Here is a 25,951-nt window from a genome sequence, read left to right on the forward strand (position 1 = left end):
AAATGCAACCATGTGAGTTGAGAAAAGAAGCAAGATAAACCTCAGTGAGCCATCACTAGATAGAGTGACAAGTTTTATGCCTACCAACAATGTATATTTAGCCATGCAGTGTACTGAATTTACAGGATGTAGTGACAGGTGATACGTGGACATAGAAGTCCTCTGAGTGACAGCACTGAGCAAAACCAGCTTGGTTGCACTTAATCAAACAGTGTCAAGAATATGCCTAACGTTGTTGGCCTATGTGCATTATTTCTGCAAAGCTGATTCAATGGCAATTGTTTATGCTTCCTCAGAAAATTTGAAGGCTGTTTTATGAATAATAAACAAAAAGGTATGTGTATTTTTATTCTGAGCTCTTCTCATGTCCAATACAGCTGTTGCTTTTTTCTTTTCTATGACAGTAGGGACTTACATATTTCATCATTGAGTGTCTTGAGATAATGAGTACATTAGAAATGTTTGCATCTGTTAGAACCAGACTTTATTGTACATATCAATAGGTAATTGTCCCTAGTCCTTTCTAATGATTTGAAGTTATAGTTGCAGTGGTTCCTAACTTTGAACTAACACTTAATTACTCAGCTGTGCTGTGCTTGGAGTCATGTCCCTGTGGGTCATATGTATTGTCTAAGTGTGGCCTTATTTCAGCAAAGCTTCTCCTCTTCTGCAGACCAGAAGCTAAAAAGTTTCTCTTTCCTAGAACCTGCCAGTGTTTGCTTGCCCATTAGGGAGAGGTGTTTCCCCAGCCTAGCGCTTACCAGATGTGACAGATAGACTGGGGACCAGTACTGCCTGACACAGTGTAAATCTGTGGTTCCCACTGGAGCAGCAGAACAACTAAATCAGCATGCCTATGGAGTCCTCCAGCTAGTCTTTGCAGTGGGCTGCAGCTTTGGGCTGTATGACCTCTCAGCTGGTCCCCAAATAATTAATCTCTTAGTCTCTTCCTTGTGCCTAGGCAGTATTTGCAATATCATTTTTTAATTTTTTTTTCATTAAGATTCCCTAAAGCTCTGCATGAGCCAACATGTGCTGTAGCAGCATTAAAGGTGATGCAGTTGTGGAAATGGTACAAACACAGATTAAAAAAAGATGTTAATCAAGGAGGTGCCCTCACCAATTCTGTTTTCATCTCCTCCTCAGTAACCTTGGAAACATATCTTTTTGTCAGTACATTTATGGCTTGCACCTCTGCAGCATTAGTTCCCTGATACAGTTACCCAGAACACCACTTTGTTGTTGTTCTGGTAGTGGTCATCTTGGGCAGTGGTTTTATTTCATCTTTTAGGGGCAGGCATTCCAACTCTGCCTTTCATACAAAATCATCTTCAATTTCACTCCCTATCTGCTCTCAGTGAGTTGTGCTCTGATGTGGTTTCTCATATCAGGTACTCCGTGAGAAATAAAATGATATAAATTGTGGCTAGGTAATCCATTTTATCACCTGGAGATGAAAACGAAAAAAAAACAGTGTACATCTCTTTCTGATGTATCTTGGTATGGATTTAAGAACATAATCTTATAATCCCCCTTGGATGGCTCTTTGCCATCAGGTGATCTTTGGGCTTACCTATACCCACTGCGCAGAACGCTATGGGTTTATGATTGCACTTCATTCCACTTCAGAACTGTATGCCCAGAGCAGAGAAACAGAAAATCCTCAGCAGCAGCAGTGATACCATGTGCAGCATTTAGGGCTGGGTGACAGAGCAGAAGTGATTTGCTGTATCAGGCAGGCAGTGTTTGAGGAAGCAAAGGGGACTGCTTGCTGTCCACGACAACACTTTTTGATGACTTTGATTCCTGCTTCCTATGGCTAGAAGAGCTGCTTTGACCACCCAGACTCTCCCACAGCATTTTTGATCACCGACAGCTTTGAGCTGCAGCAAACACCAGTGGCTGCTCCCTCTGAGCATGTTCTCTTGGCTTCAGTCTGGTCCTTTTGTTCTGACCTTAAGTTGTGAAGCGGCAGCTACATCTGAATGGATGAATGTTCTCTAAGGGATGTTCCTGGCATCTAGACCAAACAATTACTGCACTAATCTAAATTATACAAACTTCTGCTATTCCTCAAGGTCGGGCTGCAAAGATTTGCATATCTAGACAAAGTGTTCCCTATAGAGGGAAGAAGACAAAGGCAGCACACAAACAAGCCTAGCATCAGAAACAAGCAGTCTGTAATTTAAGGAGATACAGAGTTGTACCTAAAAATGATGTTAAAAATGAGACAGCGCTACTGAAGTTGCAGAGTCATGCATTCAGGAGTTAAGAAAAAGGCCAGAATTAAGGTCACTGGAATAAACTTTTCACCCCCACGGTATTGTGATGCTATCTTTAATTATCTGTTGGCACCAATTTTCCCACAGGACCTCTGTCTCGTTGGCAGCACTGGATGGATGGCGTTCACTTAGCAAGAAGCTATTCAGTATTTTGTTTTACCCTTTTTGTGCACTGTGTGGCCGTAGGCCTTACTTACTGTGCACTACTGAGACCTTGATATGAAGATGGAATCATTCATTTCCTTGTGAGCTTTTTTGTGGCAATAATTGCCGCAGTTCCTGAGGGCTTTTCTAACATTAATGTATTTATCTTCACAATAGCTTTCACAACAGGAGTATTATTGTCTCTTATTGTCCACATTTCATATTGAGGCGGGAAGAAATTAAAGTCAAAGGGTCCCTAATTTGAGATGTCTGAGGATATTATTATGAAAATGTATATTATTGCCCATCCTTTAGCTGAGCAGTTAGCTAAATGGGGGAGAAGAATCTAGCATGTAATTTCACTAGGCATAGATGGAGCCACATATTTATTTGATGTAATCTTATTTATTATTATACCAACGGTCCTATTTCCCAAATGGTTGTAGAAGCAGCCTCTTTGCTTGTTTTAAGTGATGGCTATGACTGTGTCATGCATTTGGATCTATTAAAAAAAGAAAGTTACTTTTTTCCTGTACTAGGCACTACAATATTCTTAGTATCCCTACAATATCACTACAGTATTCTTACTACCTTACTTACAGTGGTGTTGTCAATCCTTCCTCATCTTCCCAGTGGAGAATATGTATTCATGTCCAGCCTTGATGGATGTTTATACCAGCCATGGGCACTTGTCACTTGAACAAATCGAAACTTAGGTGGATTCTTGAAAAAAAAGGCAAACAATTTATAACTGCCTGGGAATACTTTGCTTTTAAAATTCACTTAGTGTTTCACATAAAAAATCAGTTCTTCCTTGCAGTGGTGACTCCCATTATAATGAGTAAAGGTTTCTAGATCTGCTTCTGTTTCTTACGTTTACAACCTACTTTTATACACCTCCCATCTCCTGTTGCAGATGCAGAGTGCATAACTGCAGGGTCTGTAACATTATATATTCCCACCTCATAATCACCATGGCTAAGCCTCTTTTATGAAAAAGGGCCTTTCCTCTCTGCACAGGTCATCCAGTCTTTGCCTCCTGCACCAATACTACTACATGACACCCTCTTGCCCCTCCTGTTGAGCTCCTCTTGCAGCTAATTCCAGTTTTCCTATCAACTCTCTCTCTCCTTGCTCTCCTTTCCCTCCACAGGGTGTCCCAGGGGAACACAGCCCCTTGCCACATGGATGTGTTGGGCTTGGTGCTTGGTCTCTTAGAGAGCTGGTGGGGAGGTAGGAGAAGAGGGGTTGTGTCACTGTGTCTCTATTTGTCTCAGACAAGCTGGCTCCAAGCCCCTCAGCTGCTGTCCTGGTAATGGCAGCTCCACATCCCAGCCACAAGCAGTGAGGTAGGAGGCAAAGGGGAATGAAGGATGCTCCAATCTCTCTTCCCCAAGTGGCAGTTTCACAGTGAAAGAAGTTCTGGGAGCTGAGCCCTTTAGGCACACGTAGTGGTGCACAGTTTGCATAGATACTTGTTTCTGAACTTCTAGCTCCGCTCTCACAAACGAGAAAGTTATGACTTTTCAGAGGTACCTTAACTCTTCTAGTTTGAGGCAGATATTTACAGGGAAAGCAGAAGGCACATCTCTGACACAGAATTACTCCCATGCTGAACTGAATGTCTCTGCTCCAAATTATGTTGTTTTTCTGCAGCAAAGAAGCTGATTTTCTCTTGGTCTTGCTCTTGGAAGTGCTTAACTGGTGCTAGTTGAAAATGTCAAAACCCTTAAACAGAAACATGGAAACAAACAGGAGACAAAAAAAATAGCCTGAGGCAGACACCTGGCATGGAGTTTGCTCAACCCAAGCAGTTAAATTTGGAAAAGTTATAAGCAAATTAAATGGATATTTTGTACACATACTTCAACAGTAAGCAGCAGAGCTGGTTTCTGCCTGCTCCATATGGCACCTGTTCCAGTGGCAACTCTGTCCTGCGAGTTGTATGAATTCCTCTAGCATTACTTTAGCAACAGTAAAATATATACCGAAAAGACTTTCTTGTAGTGCAAACAGTTTATTGCATTTCTCTTTTTATGCACTTTGAAACTACACCTAAGAACAGAGAAGGGAGAAAATGGGGAGGGTTTGTTGCACAAAGCTTTCTCGTTTTTTCTTCTGGTGGTTGGGAAGGGTTGGGAGGAACCACTGCCTGTGCGTGCAGAGAGCACTCTGCCCTCCTCCCCTGCTGAATTTCAGGCCAACCAACGAGGGGCTCTTCCCAGCTCTCCAGACCTGATCTCAAGCACCATGGCACCATTTTCAACCTTCTCTCTCAAGCTGTTGCTCCAGCTTGACAGAGCTGTATTAGTTTGCAGGCAAATTGCTTGGTCCACCCTGGTGACTTTCAGAGTTTCAGCTGTTGGATAGCCACTTCTATGTCATCATTTTTCAACCTCATTTTCATTTATATAGCAGTAGTACAGCACTTTTCCAGCACCTAGAGCTTGTCAGTGTAGGCAACTTTAAGCACTGAAAATATCTGAAAGAACGAAATTTCATTCCCCACACAGAAACTGTCAATAAATTTGCACTGAGGAACACCTCAGTGAGTACTGCCAAAAGGAATTACCTGTCAGGACTATATTATCTATCAAACATAACAACTTATTCTACTAATTACCAGTATTCTTTGTAAGGCATAGATTGCCTTTGGAAATGCAGAATATTAGTGAAAATTATTAATACATTTTGTGGGGAAACTATTATTTGCATAGCTCTCCTTAGTAATCTAATTTTAAAGGGTAAGAATAGAGAGTATGTAAACTCAGTTGATTTTACGTCACAAAAATCAGTGGGAGCTTTTTTTTTTTTTTTATGTTTATCTAACAGGAAATAGTACTGCCCATTGCTTAAATTGTTGCTGCAAAATATACCGGAGTTACAGAGTGACATTATCTTCACACTGTAACTCAGCAGTTAAAGCAAGAAGATTGGAGCTGGCTGCAGGATAACTGAGAGAAATTGGGAAATGTGGATAAAATGGGTAGGGAAAACAATAATTCCTACCCATTTTGTGGAAGCTGTTAGGTGAGTTTCTTAGGGGAGGTGTAGTCATTCTGTGTGATTGCTGGGGAGTGGATTCTTTTTGCTGTAGGAGCTTCTAATCTTCGGAAAGTCACATGTGAGCTCTGATTAAAAAGCAATCTGTTCTGGTCAGTGTTTTTGTACCCCACATCAGGGGATTCTGTCTTTTCTGGATATCTGTGGTTTGCAGTGGGAAGTCTATCAGATGGAGCTCTCAGATCCTCTCAGCATCTGTGAGATCTCTTAGCAGGGTCTCTGCCAAAGGACATCATCAAATGTTATTTTAATACCTCAGCTTTTTAATTTCTGCTTGTAAAATGCAGTGAAATTGCTTTTAGGCCAGAGCAGAACATTTGGCCAAGCTCTGCTGCCAGGCATGCTGATACAAACCAATAGCCCAGTAGTCTTTAATTCCTAAATAGTACTTCACTGTAATAATAACCTGCAATGTGGTTCTAAGTTGCTTTCTTGAATTATACCTCTCCACCTCTGATTATAGACATTTGAAATTGTAGTAACACTTGTTATAATCGGCTGTGTTCATATTTCATTTATACTTGCCTACTTTTTAGCCACATTTTGTACATTCAAACTGGATAAACCTCAGTAAGAGTATTCCAAGCCCAAGGAAACAGAAACAGTCTGTGTTTTCTTTCAAACACACGACAGTGAGAGTATTGCTGTCTGGACTCTAAGCATGTAGCATTGCACGTGCATGTCCACTACCTCTCAAATGGTAGCTAATGTTATTGTAGGTGAACACCCTTGCCAACGCAGATAAATTTTGTAATGCATTTCTCATTCCTAAACTACTACATGTAAATGTGCATTTTTAATCAATTCATTATAAATATAAACTACCCAGGACCCTCCAGTGTATATGTGTGAATGGGCACAGCAACTTTTCTAGCAGACATTTGTTCTGTAGGCAGGCCAAAAGAGTTATAAATGATGACTTTTGAATGAAAAAAAAAAAAAAAAAAAAAGATAAAAGTACCGTTATAAACTGTAAGTTGAAATAAATTATGTAAAATATGTAATTCACATAATGATTGTCCCTTTACTTCATATGAAGTTACCATATCATTTGGGATAACTCCTCCTTGAGGAATACTGTGAACGAACAGCTCATTCATTATCTTGACTTGGTGAATTGCTCTAAAACATCTCCTCTGATGAGAAAATTGATTTAGTATTTCCTTAAACAATTGAAAATAGTGCTTGAATTTTATATTTTTCTATGCAGAAAGCCTTAATAACTATCTGCATTATGTAGCTTTGATTGGCTAAACAGACACTTCCCAAGAACAACATGCATCTACTTCTCCTCTACATATGTACACATACAGAACCTGGCTTTAAAACCCACCTGGTCCATTAATCACACTGAGACAGTAATCACCCAACTGCTGTTACATAGATCCTATGATTCATTGGTGCCAGCAATTAAAAGTTTAGGATTAAAAGTTTTTTAATGGGCTGAAACTACAGCATAGGAAGTTCCGCACAAATGTGCTCAAGAACTTCTTTACAGTGAGGGTGACGGAGCACTGGAACAGGCTGCCCAGGGAGGTGGTGGAGTCTCCTTCTCTGGAGATATTCAAGACCCGCCTGGATGCCTACCTGTGCAACGTGGTGTAGGGAGCCTGCTTTGGCAATGGGGTTGGACTCGATGATCTCTAGAGGTCCCTTCCAACCCCTACAATTCTGTGATTCTGTGAACACTTTTAAGTTTAGAAGTCCTGCATTTGCATACACACAACGTACTGCATCTGGTGATGCCTGAGCAACAGCATCTCTGAGAGAGGGCAATATGTAGTGTTTCTAAACTTTTGTTGGGAAAATCCCCAAAACTGAAAATACAAAGGGCTTATTTAAGTCTATCACTTGTTGATAGATGCTAAAGAGAAAATTAAGGAAGAAAATAGAGGAAAAGCATGTAAATACTGTCTTCATTAGCAAAGGTCATGTGGGTAGGTGAAAGGTAACGGCAAATTTCTGAAACAACAAATGTTGGAAGAGGTCTTCCCCTCCAAAAAGAGGGGCTCATGGGCACTTACAATTGACCCCAAAGGAAATTAACTGTGAAGGGAATAGGTGAGTGGTCTTCCAAAAAGAGCATTGGTGGTGAGGTGAAAAAGGGATTACTTGCAGAGCAAAAGTAAAGAGTGAGTAGGAAGGTTGCAGGAGGGCTTACTTCAGAAGGGTCTGGTAGTTTGGATAAGCTTCTGCCAAGTGCTGTAAATATGCTGTCTTATCTCCACTGAATTTCCATACCTTTTGAGGTTGTCCACCCTGTTTCATCTGTCACTTTTTTAAAGCAATAATTCAGCATTTCCTTGTATCAGCATAGTTGCTATATTTAGATTCACATCTCACTAAGAAAACACTTCAATTCATTCAAGGCACACCACCAGCCTGATTTTGTTTTTGAGGCTCAAAAAGACACCTTAACAACATTCTCTCTGCTCCCAAGGATTTTGACGGGAATAGTTTTAAAATTCAAACCAAACTGTTGTGTTTGTCAAGAGCAGGATGAGTTTGTGCAATTAGAACTTGGTTCACTGTGTTTTTGACAAGTTCTCCCAGGAGATTTCTAAACATTGAAAACCTTTTAGGATGAAGTTCATGTTTTCTGCATACAGTTGGCAGAGGTAGATATATCACTCTGGTCTAAAAAGCTGAAATTGCGTTTTTTCTCTCTCACAGTCAGGAAGTGAGTTTCTGCATTGGGGTCAGAGAGGAGACTGTAGAAAAGAGTTATCTTCCCTAATTTTTATTCACATTTGAGGATATATTTTTGGATTTATGATTTTGTTCATTCCTTGAGGCATGTAATTTATGCACTTGTAACGTACAGAAGATACTACTTCGGAAGAAGGGACAGGCAACTCAAGAAGAGTACAAGGATGTTGCTAGGTTATGCGGCCCACTATTTTAAAAGGTAACAAAAAATGTTTTTACAAATGCATTAACAACAAAAGGAGGGCCAAGGAGAATCTCCATCCTTCCTTGGATCAGCCCCCTACAATCCAAGTGGATACAGTTAGAGATTAGCTATTCTGCCTGGATGGAATATACCTTCTGGACAAGTCCAGGGGTCAGATGGGATCCACTCAGGGGTTCTGAGGGAGCTGGCAAAGGTGATAGCCAAGCCAGTTTCCTTCATCTATCAGCAGTTCTGGTAAACTGGAGAGGTCCCAGATGACTGGAGATTTGCTCATGTAATGCCAGTCTGTAAGAAGCGTAGTAAGGTGTATGTGGAAACTACAGGCCTGTCAGCCTCATCTCAGTGCCAGAGAAGGTTATGGAGCAGATCATCTTGGGTGTGATCACACAGCATGTGTTGGATGGGGGATATAGCCAGCATGGGTGCATGAAAATCGAGTCTTGCTTTGAATAATAAAATACTATGGAATTGAAAGGATTCTATGATATCCACTATGAGCCAGCAGTGTGCCCAGGTGGCCAAGTAAGCCAGTGGCATCCTGGCTTTTTATGAGTGACAGTGTAGACTAGGGAAGTGATCTCCCCTCTATACTCAGCACTGGTGCGTGTACCTCAAGTACTATGTTTAGTTTTGTGTCCCTCACTACAGGAAAGACATTGAGGCCAATTGTCCAGAGAAGGGCAACGAAACTGTGAAGGGTCTGGAGTACAGGATTTATGGAGTGTCTGAGGGAACTGGGATTGTTTAGTCTGGAGAAGAGGAGGCTCGGGGGAGACCTCATTGCTCCTACAACTGCCCGAAAGGAGGATGTGGTGAGGTGGGCATTGACCTCCCAGGTAAGTAGATACAGGACGAGAGGTAGTGGCCTCATGTTATGCCAAGGGAGGTTCAGGTTGAGTATTGGGAAAAACTTCTTCTCCAAAGGAAAGGTCAGTTATTGGAACACAGTGTCCAGGAAAGTGATGGAGTCACCATCCCTGAAGGTGTTCAAGAAATGTGTGGTTGTGGCAGTGAGAGGCATGGTTTAGTGGGCACGCTGGTAATGAGCTGAATAGATGATCTTAGAGGTCTTTTCCAACCTTAATGATTCTATTATCCTATTATTCTACTACAAGCATTTCCCCAAGGGGTAAGAAAAGGAATGAATTTTTGCAAAGAGTAGATTGGAAGGTGAGAGCTTAAGTAAATGCAATGATGATGTCACATCCACTCTGTAATGAGAGGATGTTTCATCTCTGAACTGCAGTGGATGACTAATGTAGTACTATGATCTATATGGGATATACATTATAATAATCCAAGCAATAAACTAGTTTTTTTGTAGCCTCTTGCTGAAAATAATAAAAAGTGGTAAACCTGTATTTATGTAGGGAGACTATTGTTTTCTTTCTTTTTTTTTTCTCTCAAAATCTCCTTAGTCAGTGATGGAGAATAAAATGAAATAAGAGTATCTTGTGACAAAGTCACCAAGTTCTGCTCAGGATATCAGTCTCTGAGAAAACATTGTAGGGTAGAAAACCCTCTGACATGGCAAGCTGCTAAGTACTCTGAGGTGGCTCAGTTCATCAGACACACATGTGGATGGAGTCCAGTCCAAATTTACCTTAACTCTGCAACTAGCCTCCTGCAAAAACATTCTGGGAAATAATACATGACTCCTTCTATTTATGTGACTTTTCAAGCAGAACATCACCAATGGAATACATTGACATTTCTTTGAAATGCTTGAAAGAAGACTGACAGGAAATCACCATTGCTCTGAAAGATTTCTTTCTATGGGGCAAGACATTTCCACAGGGCAGTACCTCTTTGCTTCACCCCTTCATCTCCAGGTAATGTCATCCAAAATGTCTGTCACTGGCTGAGGAATCTTCATGGGTACTCTGCTCACAAAGTAGGTGAAGAAAACAGAAGAAAGTACAAAGAACAGTTTTAGTTCTGTGGTCAAATATCATTTTTTCCTGGGCCTGTTGTTACAGAATTTGTCAGGTTGTATCTTATGCACTGGTCTGAGTCTGTACACAACAGCGCAGTTAAGAAAGTTCTTTCCTTTTGTTTTCATGGATTTATACTTTCTGTTAAATTTTCCAGTCCATTTGTATCAGAGGCCTGGACCATTCCATTTACATCCTATTGAAGTATGTAGTGGCTTGTGCTGAGTTGTAATTTCAGGTTGCCAAGGCAAATGCTCTCATTTGATGAGGATGTACCAGAGCAGTTCCATGGGCATTCTGCTGTTTATCTTTTGGATCTGGTGTGAGAGACAAGAGAAAATGCCTCACATGATTACTAGAATTATTATAATCAATGGTAAAATGCAGGTAGATCACTGCAAACACAGAAAAGGTATTCAGAGGTCATTAGACCAGACATCATCAATAGTTTGGGCTTACATATTCTGAAAAGGAATAATTGAATCACAGAATCACAGAATTGTAGGGGTTGGAAGGGACATCTAGAGATCATCAAGTCCAACCCCCCTGCCAAAGCAGGTTCCCTACAACAGGTCACACAGGTAGGCGTCCAGGTGGGTCTTGAATATCTCCAGAGAAGGAGACTCCACCACCCCCCTGGGCAGCCTGTTCCAGTGCTCCATCACCCTCACCATAAAGAAGTTCTTGCGCACATTCATGCGGAACTTCCTATGCTCCAGTTTCTGTCCATTTCCCCTTGTCCTGTCTCCACACACTGCTGAAAAGAGTCTGGCCTTGCCACTTTGCCTCCCACACCTTACATATTTATAGACCTGGATCAGGTCCCCTCTCAGTCTTCTTTTCTCAAGGCTAAACAGACCCAGTTCACTTAGCCTTTCTTCGAAGAGGAGATGCTCCAGGCCCTTCACTATCTTTGTGGCCCTCCGCTGTACTCTTTCCCATAGATCCCTGTCTTTTGTGTACTGGGGAGCCCAGAACTGAACACAGTAGGAACTTAATTGTGAGAAAGGATGTCTGCTTTGTAGCATGCATGGACAAGTCTGGATTGATCCACGGTACTTCTGGAGTGGGACTCAGCTGAATTTCCCTGAACATAAGAAGATCTGGAAGATCAGAGCAACTGAATGTGGGTGACTGTAAGATCTCTATGCTAGTTCCCACGGTGGTAAATGGAAAACTAACCCACACAGTCAATATATCATAGAAACCTATTTGGCAGTATGTATAATGCAAATTAAAATGGACAAAAGAAGCATTCATATAACGGATATCTATTTTCACTTGTATTGTAGATTGTTGATTGTCATTTAAAGACATGTTCCAGAGGTACTGACATATGAGTGATGCTGATTTTATTTTTACATGCATACCTGCTGAGCTTTCTGTGTTTCCTTATATCTTCTTTTGCTACCCAGATGTGTTTATGCAAAGTCTATGGAAGCATAATGTACGCATTTTGTACTGACACCCCAACTGACACCAAACAAGTAACAACTTGTGGAACAGATGTGCCTAATGGCCACAACACATCCTTGAAAGCTAAAACTGGGGCTTAGAGGGAGTGTGGAGGAGGACTTCAGGAATGCAATATGTTAATGTGTTGTTGAAGGCAACACATTAGCAAGTACAGTATGCTGCTGCTAATCCTATTAGCTAGAACTCAGGGCACAGAAAATTTTAGCTTTGAGTAAAATTAAAAAAAAAAAAATAAAAAATAAAAAATATTAAAAAGAGAAGGAGCTGGGAAAACTAGATGCCGGATGTATTTTATATTACTGTTGTTTCTGAAACTAAAACTTCGGTTGCAGATAACCAGGTTTTGGAAAATAAGCCTTTCTTCTATCAGTGCCTGCACAGTTGTCTTTTTCTTTGCTTACATATTAAAACCAGTATTTTTTCTTAGCAAATTTATGAGAATAAATTTGGAAGAGACTTATTATTGTGTGCATTTCTTTTTAAAGGAAAAGGAATAAGGAATTTTCACTGACTTTTTTGTGAAAGTCACATTCAAATACATTTTTCCATTCATTTTGTGTACATTCAGCCTTTTTACTTTCTGTTAGAGAGGCTGTGGATGCTCCTTCCCTGGGGGCTTTCAAGGCCAAGTTGGATGGGGCCCAGGGCAGTCTGATCTGGTGGGTGGCCAACCCTGTCCACAGCAGGGTGTTGGAACTGAATTATCTTTAAGACTCCTTCCATCTCAAACTATTCTATGATTCTATGAAATGCAACATATAATCCCGTTTCTTTTCTTCAATTGAAAATGAATATCACTTTTTTGCTGCTGTTTACTGCATGTTGTGTTAACTGCACAAGTACGTGTTATTTACTTTTACAGAAAAAACAAAAACAAAAACTGACACCATTGGTCTAAAAATGTCCCTTCCAACTTGATCCTAGAATGTGTGTAGAACCATAAAGGCAAGCTTATACTGTTTGCAACTAGCCCCAAATTTGCTCAAAGCATATGATAGTAAAATTCTTCAGAGCATGTATGAACTGAAGGAATTTTGTTGAGGACAGAACAGCTCTTCAGTCATCCATTCCTAATATTAAGGCATCTGATTTACTTTTCATGTACAGTGAGAAATATGTAATAGCATAACATATAATCCTCTTGCTCATGATATCCTTAGTTTCTAAAGCATCATTATTTATTTATTTATTTATTTTTTTATGTTGCAAAACTCAAAGCAAGGAAAATATCTGCTCAGGTATTTTACTGAAAATCTATCTTCTTGGATTTAGGCAACACTAGAAAACACCATTAAGATTTGTATATCAAGCAACAAGGAAATTTACATATGTGGATATTATATGTGGGTATTTGGAAAGAAAAAGGAGAGAGGGATATTTTAATACAGCTGAAATTAACTGGAGACAGCAGCATCAATGCAAAATTACTTTGGAGCTCTAAACACAGCTTACCATTCCCAAACAGATACAAGTGGCATTAGCATTAGTTTTAGCAAATCCTGAAATGCTCCAGATGTCATATTACTGCTCAGCACAATGCAAATGCGTAGGTACTCTTATTGTTGGAGGTGATTTCATAGCAATATATTTAAAATTTATTTTTATTCTCCAAATCAAAGACTTCAAGGATACCAGAAAGATTAATTGCTTTGTCATAATTGATTTCCCTTGACAGCAAGCCATAGACTCATGAAATCAGTAAGTATATATTAGTGAAAGTTTGTTTCTCCTGTTCACCACAGAAATGGCTTTCATGAAATGTGTCACTGAGTTAGAAATCATTATGGCCAACTTGGCTAACTTACTGGTGGCTTGGGGAAGTTTTGCAGAGGAAACAAAACACAGGTGCTTTGTAGGAAGTTTCTTTCAGATATACAGTATTGGAACATTATTCCTTCATTTAGCAGCTTATCCAACCCAAAAATTAACTGGAAAAGCTCTCACTAGTGTTTCTCATCCAAACGAGTTACCTGACCAATATTTGTTATAACCAAGGCTAGTAATGAGTAAGACAGTAAAGCAAAAGTAAAGGATTAAAAAATTTGGAGAAACTCAGACTCAAAACAGAACATTTACTTTTGAGTAGCTTTCTTTAATTAGTATTTTCAGCAATTGTGAACAGATCAGCAACAGGCAAGAGGGAAATGAAAGAAAGATGAGTGTCACAGCGTCCCTGACCTCATGTTTGCCTGGTGGAAATGTTGGTGGACATCTTCCTAGGACATCCTGGGTGTGCATAGAGGCCATGATTAGTGATGTCTACATCACCCCAGCAAGGAAAAGGTTGCTTCCCCTTGCTCTTCCTAGATCCCTCTTTAAAGGCTGAGAGAGCTGGGTCTGTTTAACCTAGAAAAGACCAAGATGGGATCTGGTTAATGTTTATAAATACCTGAAGTGTGGGGGGCAATTGGATGAGGCCAGACGTGTTTTTTTCTAATGCAAAAGAAATAATTGATAACCATTAATTCTCCACACTACTAGCAATACTTGTCCTACTGAGGAACTAGTAACTGTCATTAAAGATGGGGCATTATGTTGCTAACTGAGGTTCAAAGACAACCAAAACACAACTCTGATCCTGGAGCGCTTTCTGGTCAAGGAAAGGTTGAGTTAAATCTGCATGGAGTGTCTGGTGTAAGCAGTAGTGACATCATTTGTCAAGATGGCAGGTAATCCTGGATGCCTAATGCATGACATCCTCATGTTTTCTCAGAGGGGGCAAGGAGTCATAGAGGAGAAAGCTCTGCAGCTGATTAAGAACCACAAAGAGAATTTCTTTAAATAGCGAAAAGAATCATTGCTTGAACTTCTCTATAAACTGGTAGAAGGAGCAGATGTCAGATAAAGAGTCTTTACCAATGGTTGTGAAAGATCTAAAGGAATTTGAATGTGAAAAGAAGTAGCCTATATTTTATCTGATCAAAGAAGAATGACATGGCTGAAGAAACAGACTAGAAAAATGGTCTCTGCAGCAGGATTCTTCTATCAGTGGAGAACTGCACTTGTCAAGTCCAGAGGAAAGAATGCTGATGTAACTGAATAGCAAATGATGAGAGCTTCAATAAGAATTTTAGCTGTGGGGTTTGATAGGAATTGTCATATCTGTAATATGTTATGCAGAAAAGATCTGCAATATCAAGGCATTACCAGGTTGTGAGGAGTGAACAGAGGATGATACCTGAGTTATAGTCACAGGGAAAAGAAAGAAGGAATGCTGTCTGTCACAGAACAGCCATCTGCCAGTGCAGATAGGCATGACTACAGGTCTTTCAGGAAAATGCAGGCATTTCTTGTTTTAGGCAGCCTGAAATTTTCAGATTGCTTTGAGCTTGCTCAAGAAAAGCTGAAGACCAGTTCTGACATTTTAGTAACAAGTAGCACTTTTTTGAGAATGTGTGCGTACATGCTTTGTCTTTGTTCAAAATGTATTAATAAAGTAAAATCGAAGTGCAATGATGTAGAGCTTATTTGGGATTTGGAAAGCATGGTGACTTTTTATTTTAAATGATCAGAAATAGACAGTAGACTGAATTACTCTAATGATCTTTTATTGAAAGCAATCATTCAAGTTCAAGCACGAAAAATAAAGGGAGTATCAGTTGCTACTTTGACTCACAGGGAGCTAGTTGCTGCTATCCTACTAGTATCTCCTCAGATTATTGAGAAATAAGTGAGGGTTGTAGTGGTGGTTCTAGAGAAAGGCCACTTGTAGAAGGCAAAGACTGAGGACAGGAGTGTAAAGATGATGGAGAACAACAAGGTTGTGGGTACATCTACACCTTGCCTTGAAGTGCAGTGCAGAAATACCTTTCTATTGGAATGCACTGTCTAGAAACAGAAATTAGAGAAATTCAGGGCAGAAGCAAACCAATTCTCCAGAGTATTTTCTGAGAGCATATTTCAATACTGAGGCAGTCATTCAAGTGTTAGAGTGGATTTTCTGTATTTTGAATTCTTCACAAATAAGTGATGAAAGATGTAGCTATGTCTGCAATTAGGGACTTTGTGCCACAGCTCCTAGTGGGGTTTTATGATTGTTATTGCCAATAACAATTCAAGCAGGTGAAGCATAAACAGTTGAACAAATCAAATAACACTTTCTGCCCTTGAAAACTGAATAGATTAACGCTGATAGAACCAACATGGACCTTCAGGTCCTCTGAATAATAATTTGTCATGCTTCACTTTGAGTGATAAGTAGCCTCACTAAAGCCATGCAAGCATACATGCAGGCAAGGTTAAGAGTAGCTGGGTATTCTTGGTTTAGTGAAGGCTGAAAACTGCAATGGCTATCAAACTTCCTTCCTAGTAAACTAAGATATATGCAAAGAGCAGGAGGCCAGAAACTGAGCTGTAAATTTGATACCATAGGCATAACAGTGAGTTCTGGTTGTGGCTGGTGACTTCTCTTGTTATGTATATTGAAATATTAAAACTGTGTTTGTGTTTTAGCAGCTCACAGCTGCAGAGATCACTGTGAACTGCAGCTCCAAATGAAGTTTGAGATAACCACAGAGGATTCAGGTCTTTGTCTCTGAATTCCAGCTGCTCATTTCTTACTTCAAACACTTGCAAAAATTTATAGACATTGCTTGTCATTAAATCTCGTCTATCTGCCTGCCTTACCACGCTCTGAGAACTGAAACAAAGCTGTCTAAGAGATGCAAAGATACCTGAACACATAAAGCCTCCAACCTGATAAGTTAAAAGGATTTTTATAAATTAAATAAAAATTGCTATTGGCAGTTTCTGGAACAGAAACAAATATGCACATTCTTATGTGCATTTCCTGAATTCTTTCCCTCTGCTTTTTCTTTATTTATTCAAAGGGGTTTAAACTGTGAATGTGTTTCTAGTATTAAATACAGCACATATTTTTACTACTTAGAGCAGAAATATTCAGTCCTCTTTCATGATTACATCTGAATCTGAATAATGTTTATATTATTTTTGCGTTATTTTGTAGTCACTGTGTATTGAGTATCCTCTAAGCTACACAGAGGCAAGAGACAAGATGAAAGCATGGCACATTTGGCCGCCGTTAATCATTACCATCTTTTGATCCCAGCCTAACCTTCTCTGCTGCAGTTTCTCTTGGGTGGAGAAGTGCTGGATGCTAAGGAATATGGGATCATCTGTGTATGAAGCACAGGGTGTGGGCACCAGGATAGAGCTTCTTCTGACATTTATTTTTCTCAGATGATGGCAGAGAATGACCAGATTTTATCAAAAAGTGTGGCTTTGATGCTCAGCTACCATTGCTGTTATATCTTTACTTGAAGAGATGCCAAGTCAGTGTCTCCACTTGCACTGCAGTACCTTAAACCAGTACATGGTATTGTGGCAGAAAGTGTGTGCATTTGTTTGTCTTGGAGAACTGGAAGCAAAGGGAAGAAAATCAAAATATCACGGCCTCCTTCTTTGCAGTATCTATTTTTATTGCCGTGCTTGTGGATTTAATGAAGTAGGTGATGGAAATCAGAGGTGCTCTCTTTGCCCACTGCAGCACTAGGATGAACACCTCGGTGATCTTAAATATATCCTCTGGCTGCCCTTCCCTCATGACTGCAGAGTGAAATGAGGCAATAACCTCATTTGATTTGCACATCCCACAAAACTTGCCAGTAAGGCTGGAGACCTCTCTACAGCTGATTTAAGTCTCATGGTGCTGGGTTGGCTTTTTCTTCACAGACTGCACAGAAGGATTCTGCAGACCCCCAGGTTGGAAAATGCAGAAGTAGCAGAGAAACCTGAAGCTGACAAATTTAAAGAGAGAGACAAACATGTAGTTCATGCGGTATGAGGGGGCAAATGTGAGTTACCAGTATGTCTACACAAATTTGATTTTCAAACGGTGCAAGTGGAGATATGGTCTAAATGAGGTATTTTGGGCACAGTTTCCAATAAGATCATAGATACAGCAAAATACAGGCACTTCATTGGTGAGGACTAGAGCTGATCAAGTGGATTTCATTTAATTATGAGCTGAGAACTTCAAGAACGTGGCATATGTCAGTTATGTTCCACAGGTGAACACAGACTGATAGCACAGACAGAAATCAGATCCCATGGAGAGAAAATACCATGTGTGGAGGCATGACATAGAGCTAAGTTGTATTTCAAAGAGGGAAGCATTTCGATTTTGGTCTTGTACATTCAAGCTATTAGTGTACCTATTAGGAAATGATGTGGTTGACTCCCAACAGGCATCTGGAGTTTCTTAGAAAACTGGTTTTCTGGGTATTATTGAAGTTGTCTTTTGTTGATTAGTGAAGAAAACATTTTAAAAAGATAGCAAAGTCAGAAAACTTTGGACAACAGTTTCTTGGAGTCAAGACAGCAAAATGCTTTGTTAGTTTGGATTTGTCAACCTGATGATGACATTAGCTAAGAAAGTTAATAGTCATCAGCTTTTCTCCTTAATGCATTCATGTTTGCAGGTGATGTATATGCATTACTTATGAAATCTATGAGCCAGATAGAGCTCCAAAGGCCATTTGATTTAGTAAACTGAAGCTTCATTCTTCTAAGTACTGTGGCTGTAGTGACCTTTGTGCAAGTCAGTAGGTGCAACTCATTATTTTAATTGCGCTTGTTGTTGTTGTTTTTAATATTACTTTCAGATAAATTTTCTTGTTTTTGTTTTATTATTACTGTCATTTTACATTTTATTTCTTTGTTTCCACTTATTCTGAGTGGGTTATAATTGGTCTGTGAGAGTTTTTACACTCAAACCTTATTTATGGCCATAGAAGAAACATACCTTCTAGATATAGCCAAGACTTTATTAGTAGCATCCCTTAAATTTTAACAATGTAATCCAGTAACTATTATTAGTTGACTTCTAATTCTTACAAAAAATGTTTCAGTTGTAGTACTAATGTTAAAATTGTTATATGCACACTTAGTTTCTACCACTTTTCACGGTGCTTTGTTCACCATCTGTTGCTCCTGCAGGCCCTGAGGTCAGTGCTTTCAGGCTGGTGGGGGTCCGGGAGCGTTCCAGCATGTCATTGGCATCTGGAGCCCTTCCCTGGGATGGATGTGATTTTCATGTTAATGGCTTATTTTTCCTCACTCTAGGATCCACTTGAAGTCATTTTATGCTTGCTAACATAGACCTTGCTTTTTCTTCACTGGTCTGAAGATTCAGGTTATGACCAAATTTACCATGCACAGTTCCTTTCGTGTATGTTAGATGCTACTTCTTTGTTCTCTTTGTTACATTTAAATGCAGCTTTGTCCAGATCCAGGTCTGGATTTCTTTAGCACAGCAAGGTCATTTGTTTATAACCATGGGGTCTCCAATGTCAGTGCCCATCTTTATCATCCGACACCTGTACCCTCTGCACTGAAGCTGCAAAGCTGTGGGCTGTCATCACCAATGGAAACCACAAATTATGGGGTTACAGGATAACAGAGGTCATGACAATTCCAGCATGCTTTGCACAGTGTGGAGTGTGTATACAGAAAATGTGAACTACTGTACCACATGAAAGGTACCTGTAATTCAGAGTATCAAATATTTAATTTTCTAATGGGCTTTCCAATTACCTTCTTTTTATAATGTAAATAGGAGCAAGCTATTGGGGTTGGATCTCTGTTTTCATTTGTCTTAGGAAATATTTTCCAGTCTCAATAATGGTTTGCTAAAACAAATAATTCAGTATTTTCCAAATTTGGCAGAGCTGACATTCTAGTCACTGATCATTAATATCATCAATAAAATATGGGTGCAAAAACACAGTCCAATACGAAATTCTGTCTAATGGAATTTAATCTGGAATTCCACAAAAAGCAGTAGGAGCACTGGGGCAAGGCAAGAGCAGGAGGCCAGATTTGTAATTCTGTGTTTACTTATTTCTAATTCCCCATTTGTGTTTTCTTCAGGAATATGTAATTTATTTATTTTTTTCTCCCTATTCTTATTTCTTCCTGGATGAGAGTATGTTTGAGTTACCCTGAGATACGAGTCCAGAAATGTGTATTAGGAACAGTGAACTGAGAGAGCACACCCATAAAATATTAATCTTCAGGCACTTACTGAATGTCTCCCAAATCTAAGGGGATGTTTGTAGATGCTGCATAAGGGATTACGCAGCTGGGCTGCTATTACCATACCTGATGACCAGGAGAGCATGCTTTGTGTTTGTGATAAGGGAAGATGAGAACATCCTTATTTTCTCTTATCTTCTGCATCTGTAAATTGGCACTTTCTTTATCGCTCTGGACACTGAGAACCAGGTACAGTGGCTCAGGGCTTCTTCTCAGGTATATTCCTGTTAATCCATTTAGCTCAGTATCAGAATATGTTAGCAAAAATCAACCTCTGTTAGTGTTTGGGCCATGCTAAATTCCCTGCTGGTAAAGCCCACTCTTTCGTTTCCCTTCCACCACTGAGAATGTTGGAACTGATCAGCAGTTCTTGCATGTTAAATCATATGCAAAGGAAGCAGGAGCTATTTACAGAGCTCCTTCCATTTCAGATTCCTTTTTCTTACTGTCAGTAATTCAAGTGTGGGTTGCACTAACTGTGGGATACAAATCCAGGTGCATGTATGGGAACAGGGCCAGTGTGTTTTTAACAGCCTGCGGCACACCAGGTAACCACCCAGCAGTAATTATACTGACTCCTGCAATATTGCTGGACTTTTAAGTTTTGGCTGTAATGAGCCATGCTATTATACCCATTTTCAAGTGATCAGTGGTGGGTACAGATAACCAAATGGAAAATTCCTCTTAATGCAACTCCTCCTCAGCTGAGTTATCACATGCCACCAAAATATGCATAATAATAGGTAAGAGCTTCCACATTTCCAGCATTACTTTGTCAGCTGAAATATCTCAGCAGAGAAAACTGTGCCTGGATCGATTCAAGCAGATTATGCTGAGGGATCTTCACTTGCAGAGAATGCTTATTTAGATGCATTACGGGCAGATGCTGAAAACACACCTATGCTGACCGAGTTGCAAGTATGAAAGACTTGAAGGGATGGACGTTCTCTGCCAATCTCTTACCTGTAAATTGTTTGCCAGATTAGGAACAGAAGTTGTAACTTTTATTGCAAGGGTGCTGTAATTATTTACATCATGAGCCAATTCTTTTTACACGGTGTGATATACAGGAGCTCATATACTCGGACAATTTTATGCTGTCGGCTGGTGCGGTGGGGTCATTATTGTCATTCTGAAGTGAACTTTTAAGCATGTAATTACATGGAGTTGAAGTAAAAATCATACTGTAATAGCTAGTATAAACAAGATATTCAGTTTCAAGCAGTTCCATAAAACTTATAGTGGGAAAAGTCAATAATGGGAGACTTAAAAATAGAACCATGCCCTTTTCATAATTTAAGCCACTCTAAAGGGTAAAATATACTGTGAAATCTTGTATTTAGGCTATTGCTTTTCTTTTTTAACAGGACTGGGAGTTCCCACATTTTATGGGTGATGTTGAAGTGAATCTTCCAGGCTTGCCATCTGCACACATGCAATTCAAAGTACCTTATTTCCAAAAGATCTTAAAAGAGGAGTATCACATTCATATAACAGGTATGTAACCACACAGACTGTGATACAGGCACACGTTGAACTGCTTCCGTGTAGGAAATGAATGCTAACATGTTCTTTACCACATATTTTCTTTGTTTTCCCCTACCCCCCAAATGATTGCTGTTTTTCTATCTGTTTAACTCTCCCTATCAGTATCATCTATATATAAGCCTCTCAGGGAAATGAGGAATCTATATCTTACAAATCAAAAAGACCTGCTGCTTGTCATGGATTTCAGCAGCTTCTTGTGACACTAAGTAATACCTAGTGTAGCTGCAGAAATCTTTTATCTAAAATTACTCTCCAGGGGAATTAGCTGCTTATTTCATTTATAATCTCTTATGCTTTCAGATGCCTTTGCTGTGATTTATGCTAATGTATTTTCATAACTTCGGTCATTCTCATCTGGCAAAGGCCACTCACTGCCATACTTCCATCACTCATCTAACCAAAAGCAGGCAGTTAAATAACTTCAAATAAAATAGAGTCACAGTTATTCAAATGGATGGCACATACAGATAAAAGTACCCAGTCCTTAACATACTATGAGACAGTGTTTGAATAGCAGTAGAGAATAAAAAGGGAGGAAAGTTAAATAGTGATAAATATTTTACTTTTACTTTCATGTTGTTCAGAACAATGTGGTGGCAAGAGAGAAATAAATAGTACTGTATAGCAAAAGAATGTAAGTGTGAACTGACGGAGGTCTTTAGCTGCTAATATAAACAATCATAGCACATGACAGTGTACAGGAATAAGGTATAAAGAGCATCCAATGATACAGTCATATGGAATTCCTGCAGAGCAGGGACAAAAGGAGTATTCAGAGATCATACAAAGACATGGCCCACAGCTAGCAGGAGAGCCCTAAGCCTAGCAGGCATCAAAAGACAAGGAAGGAAAATGTGCCCAGGAAGAAAATGAGGAACTGGGAATCAGTGGAGATAGGCTGAATGAAGACAAGGCCCCCGGTGTGCCCCCGGTGGCGCAGTGGTATAAAGTGCAAGCAGCACCAGAGGGCCCGGGTTCGAATCCCCCCTGTGGCGAAGGGGGTAGAAGTGCCGCTTCGCTACAAAGAGGGCTCGAAACCCGGGAGTTGGACTCGATGATTTCTAAGGTCCCTTCCAACTCACACAATACTATGATACTATGATACTATGAAGGCATTTTCAGAAGAGATGACAGAAACTGGAGTGATCAGGTTGGAAACCAGAAAAGAAAAGAAAATGAGTGCAAAAGTTATCTGCAGGTTGTTGAGTAAAATGAGGCAAATGGGCCAGTGAAAGTAGAAACAGAGAGATGGAAAGTTTTTCTCAAGTTGTATGTAGATTCCCTGTTACAGTACTGATAGGAAATAGACAGTAGGCCACAGAAGATGGGTTTGGGGTACATCTAGATGAGATGTTTTGAGATCAGGAGCAGGACAAAGTGAAACAGGTAAATGATGTCATGGTCAGTGACAGAAGGTACAGAATGAAAAGATATGTGTATATGAGAACAAAAAACATATATTTCTCTCTGAAGTGAGAAAAGTCTTGGGTAAAAAGGGAAACAAAGAAGAGAATAAAAAAAGAGTATAAGAATCAAGTATCTGTCATGAATAGGCCTAGTGGAAATGAGGATTTAATTCTGCTTCTCAGGACTAGAGCATGAATTTGAAGAGACTTAGTTTCATGAGGATCCCAGATGTCCTGCAGTTATTCCATGGAATAAAGAACAGTAGTGAAATGGGTGCACATAGTAGCTTGAACAAGGACTAAGTAATGATTGGGTAAGCTGTGCCATTAGATACAGGAACTCAGGATATAATTAATGTAAATGAAAACCAATGGGTGGTAGAAGAGGAACTGAAGAGTGAATAACAGTTTTGCATTGCAGAAGAGTCAGGGATATTGATAAGCAGAGAGAAGCTAGGAATAAGCAACAGCAAAGAACATAAATTACATATCAGAAATACAACTGCTCGCAGTGTTGCTGTTTAAAACAAATCAACTGAGATCAATATTTATACATCGTAGAGTCTTCTGCAGGGAGGACTGGAGGTCTTTCTGATTTTCTGGCAAGAAAGCATTCTTTTAATGAGGATGAGCTAATGAATAGGAGCTGAGAAATATTTTTCCCTGCTCAGCATTAACAAGATCCATTTATTAGATTCACTAGACAAATCAATCCATTTGACTGCACATCACGTACTCTGTCTACTGAGTGCCTGTTTTATCTCAGTGCTACACCACCCTTTAGGAGATCTAATAAACAGCCATAACACATGGCACAGGAACCTCCCTTTGGGTAAGTTTTGCTTGAACCATCTGTTCTTGCCATCAGTTCTTAGGTTAGTTTAGGGTATCATCTTGGATCATTTTCAAACTGTAGTTCTTGTATGGATGTGTAGATTCTTCTAATTTTCTACTTAAATCATGGAACTAATAAAAGAAGGAAAAAAAAAAAAAAAAAAGGTTCTTTATATATATTTAACAGGGTAGAAAGTACAGCAGATGACATGTAGGTAGGGTATTGATAATGGAGGGAATGTAAAGCCCCGTTAAAACCTTGTTTATTTAAGCCATAACACATGAGATCCAGAATGTTAAACTTAACTGTGTAACTTTGTTGTTGTTGTTGTTATAAGCAGGAAAAAACATAAGACAAGGGCCCAAATATCATTTATTTTTGTACTCGCTACTGTGATAAGGTCAAGTTGCAAAACTACAATCTATGCCCCAGTGTCCAGAAACTGAAAATCCGTTTCTCCTAGTATTGAGAAAAAAAGAAGTCATGGCTGAAATATCATTTCCCATCTTCTTCCTTGCCAATATTATTCTTCATAAGTTTTATGTATTTGGTCACTCTTAAATGATATAAACAAGAACAGCCCCTGGACTCCCATGAGCAGCCCTATTCTGTGCTGGGTTGCTCTAATGAGCAATGGTCCCACAAAAAATCAGTTATAAGTGTAGGGTCATGCAGAGAAGTAAATGACATTAAACCTCCTTTCTGTTGATGCGTACTTAATGACTTGGTATATGGTCTGTACAGATGAAGGATTTCACGGTTATGCGATCTGTGTTGCCGGCTTTCCTGATTTTATGTCTTTTAAGATAGTTGATTACTAACATGTGGGTTGGTTTTGTTTTTTTTCCATTTAATCTTGAAGTCTTCTCTCTTGTATTCAGCACCCGTGTGAGAACATCTACATTCGTACTTTTAAAAATGTACCTCATGATTGTAGAGAGAGAAAAAACCCGTTACTTCTACATAGGTCCTTGTCTCAAAAAGCAGATAGATGAATCATTATTGAGTGCATTACTTTTCACTTATCTGGCTACTTTGAACAAGTAGCGTGCTTTCTTAGGCCTGACTTATGATTTCTGAATGTTTTAAACTGGCAGTTATGTTAACATCTGCAGCCTGTGTTTTATATGCTTCACTGTAATTTTAACTTCACTATCAAAAGCCCATCTCATTTTTACTGGTAACTGAATACAACATTTTGCCCACATTTCTTTGCATCTAGGATCTCCTAGCAAGTATCTACTCAGTATTAAACATTTTTATCCTTTTTTGATAGGCACTTTTATCTACAAACATCAAAAATATCTTGCATTCCTGCATTTGCTTAACTGATCTGGATTTCCCTTGATAGATGGCTCACTATAGTATGTATGTTTTCCTTCCTGGCTGTTGTTTATGAAAATACATTAGCTAGCCTAGTTTCTATAATACCCAGGGAAATTTCTAATACTTTAAAGTAAATTTTATTACTTCTTATTCTTTCATTGTTGAAAGGCACTTGGAGGCCAGGCTGGTGCCATCTAATAGCACAGATCCATGAGAATCGGCTGTATAGTTTCAAATAAGTTCCAAAACAGCCAGAAACTGGAGCATAGGAAGTTCTGCACAAATGTGTGCAAGAACTTCTTTACGGTGAGGGTAACAGAGCACTGGGACAGGCTGCCCAGGGGGGTTGTGGGGTGTCCTTCCCTGGAGATATTCAAGACCCTTCTGGACACCTACCTGTGCAACCTGGTGTAGGGAACCTGCTTTGTCAGGGGGATTGGATTGGATGATCTTTGGAGGTCCCTTCCAACTCCTACCATTCTGTGATTCTGTGAAATGAGAAAAGTGAAGGTTTAGGTATCAAAACAAGAGGGAGATTTTTCTAGCTATTTGTAAATGTGTTTCTGAGTTCTGATCTAGGCGTGCTCTTCCACCCAAAGGAGAAATTGTCACCTTCAGGATTGGCAAATGCCTGGTATGGCTGGCTTGTGGAGTTAAACCAAAAGAATGTCTATATCCAGGCCAAGCATCACCTACACAGATACGCCTGAAGGAGCCCGAGGGCAAAAACAGGAAGGTTAGAGGTAAAAACAAAGTTGTCTGTGCACACAGACATTAAAAGATCTCAGAGGATTTGCTGCTCAGTTCAGCTGTGAGTAGTCTGTATGGATGTATCTAGCCAATAGCACTGACATGACAGAAGAGATGAAGAATGTTTCTAAGATATCTGTATGTTTTGCAGAGGTGTCCGGATGTTTTTAGACACAAAATGCAATTGAGATAAGAATCTTAAGACAACATTTCCTACA

At 39.6% G+C, this 25,951-nt stretch overlaps 1 protein-coding gene across 2 annotated transcripts in view; it reads left to right on the plus strand.

Moving 5' to 3' along the window:
* The window catches only part of TMEM117 (transmembrane protein 117), a 194,972-nt gene that overhangs the window by 162,405 nt on the left and 6,616 nt on the right, over nt 1–25,951 (plus strand). For both annotated transcript variants that reach the window (XM_072333610.1, XM_072333601.1), the window contains exon 7: nt 21,236–21,365. In XM_072333610.1, the coding sequence (XP_072189711.1) occupies nt 21,236–21,365 (130 nt within the window). The remainder of the gene's footprint in view (nt 1–21,235; nt 21,366–25,951) is intronic.

This window comes from Excalfactoria chinensis, chromosome 1 (genome assembly GCF_039878825.1).
Source record: "Excalfactoria chinensis isolate bCotChi1 chromosome 1, bCotChi1.hap2, whole genome shotgun sequence".
Lineage (NCBI taxonomy): Eukaryota > Metazoa > Chordata > Aves > Galliformes > Phasianidae > Excalfactoria > Excalfactoria chinensis.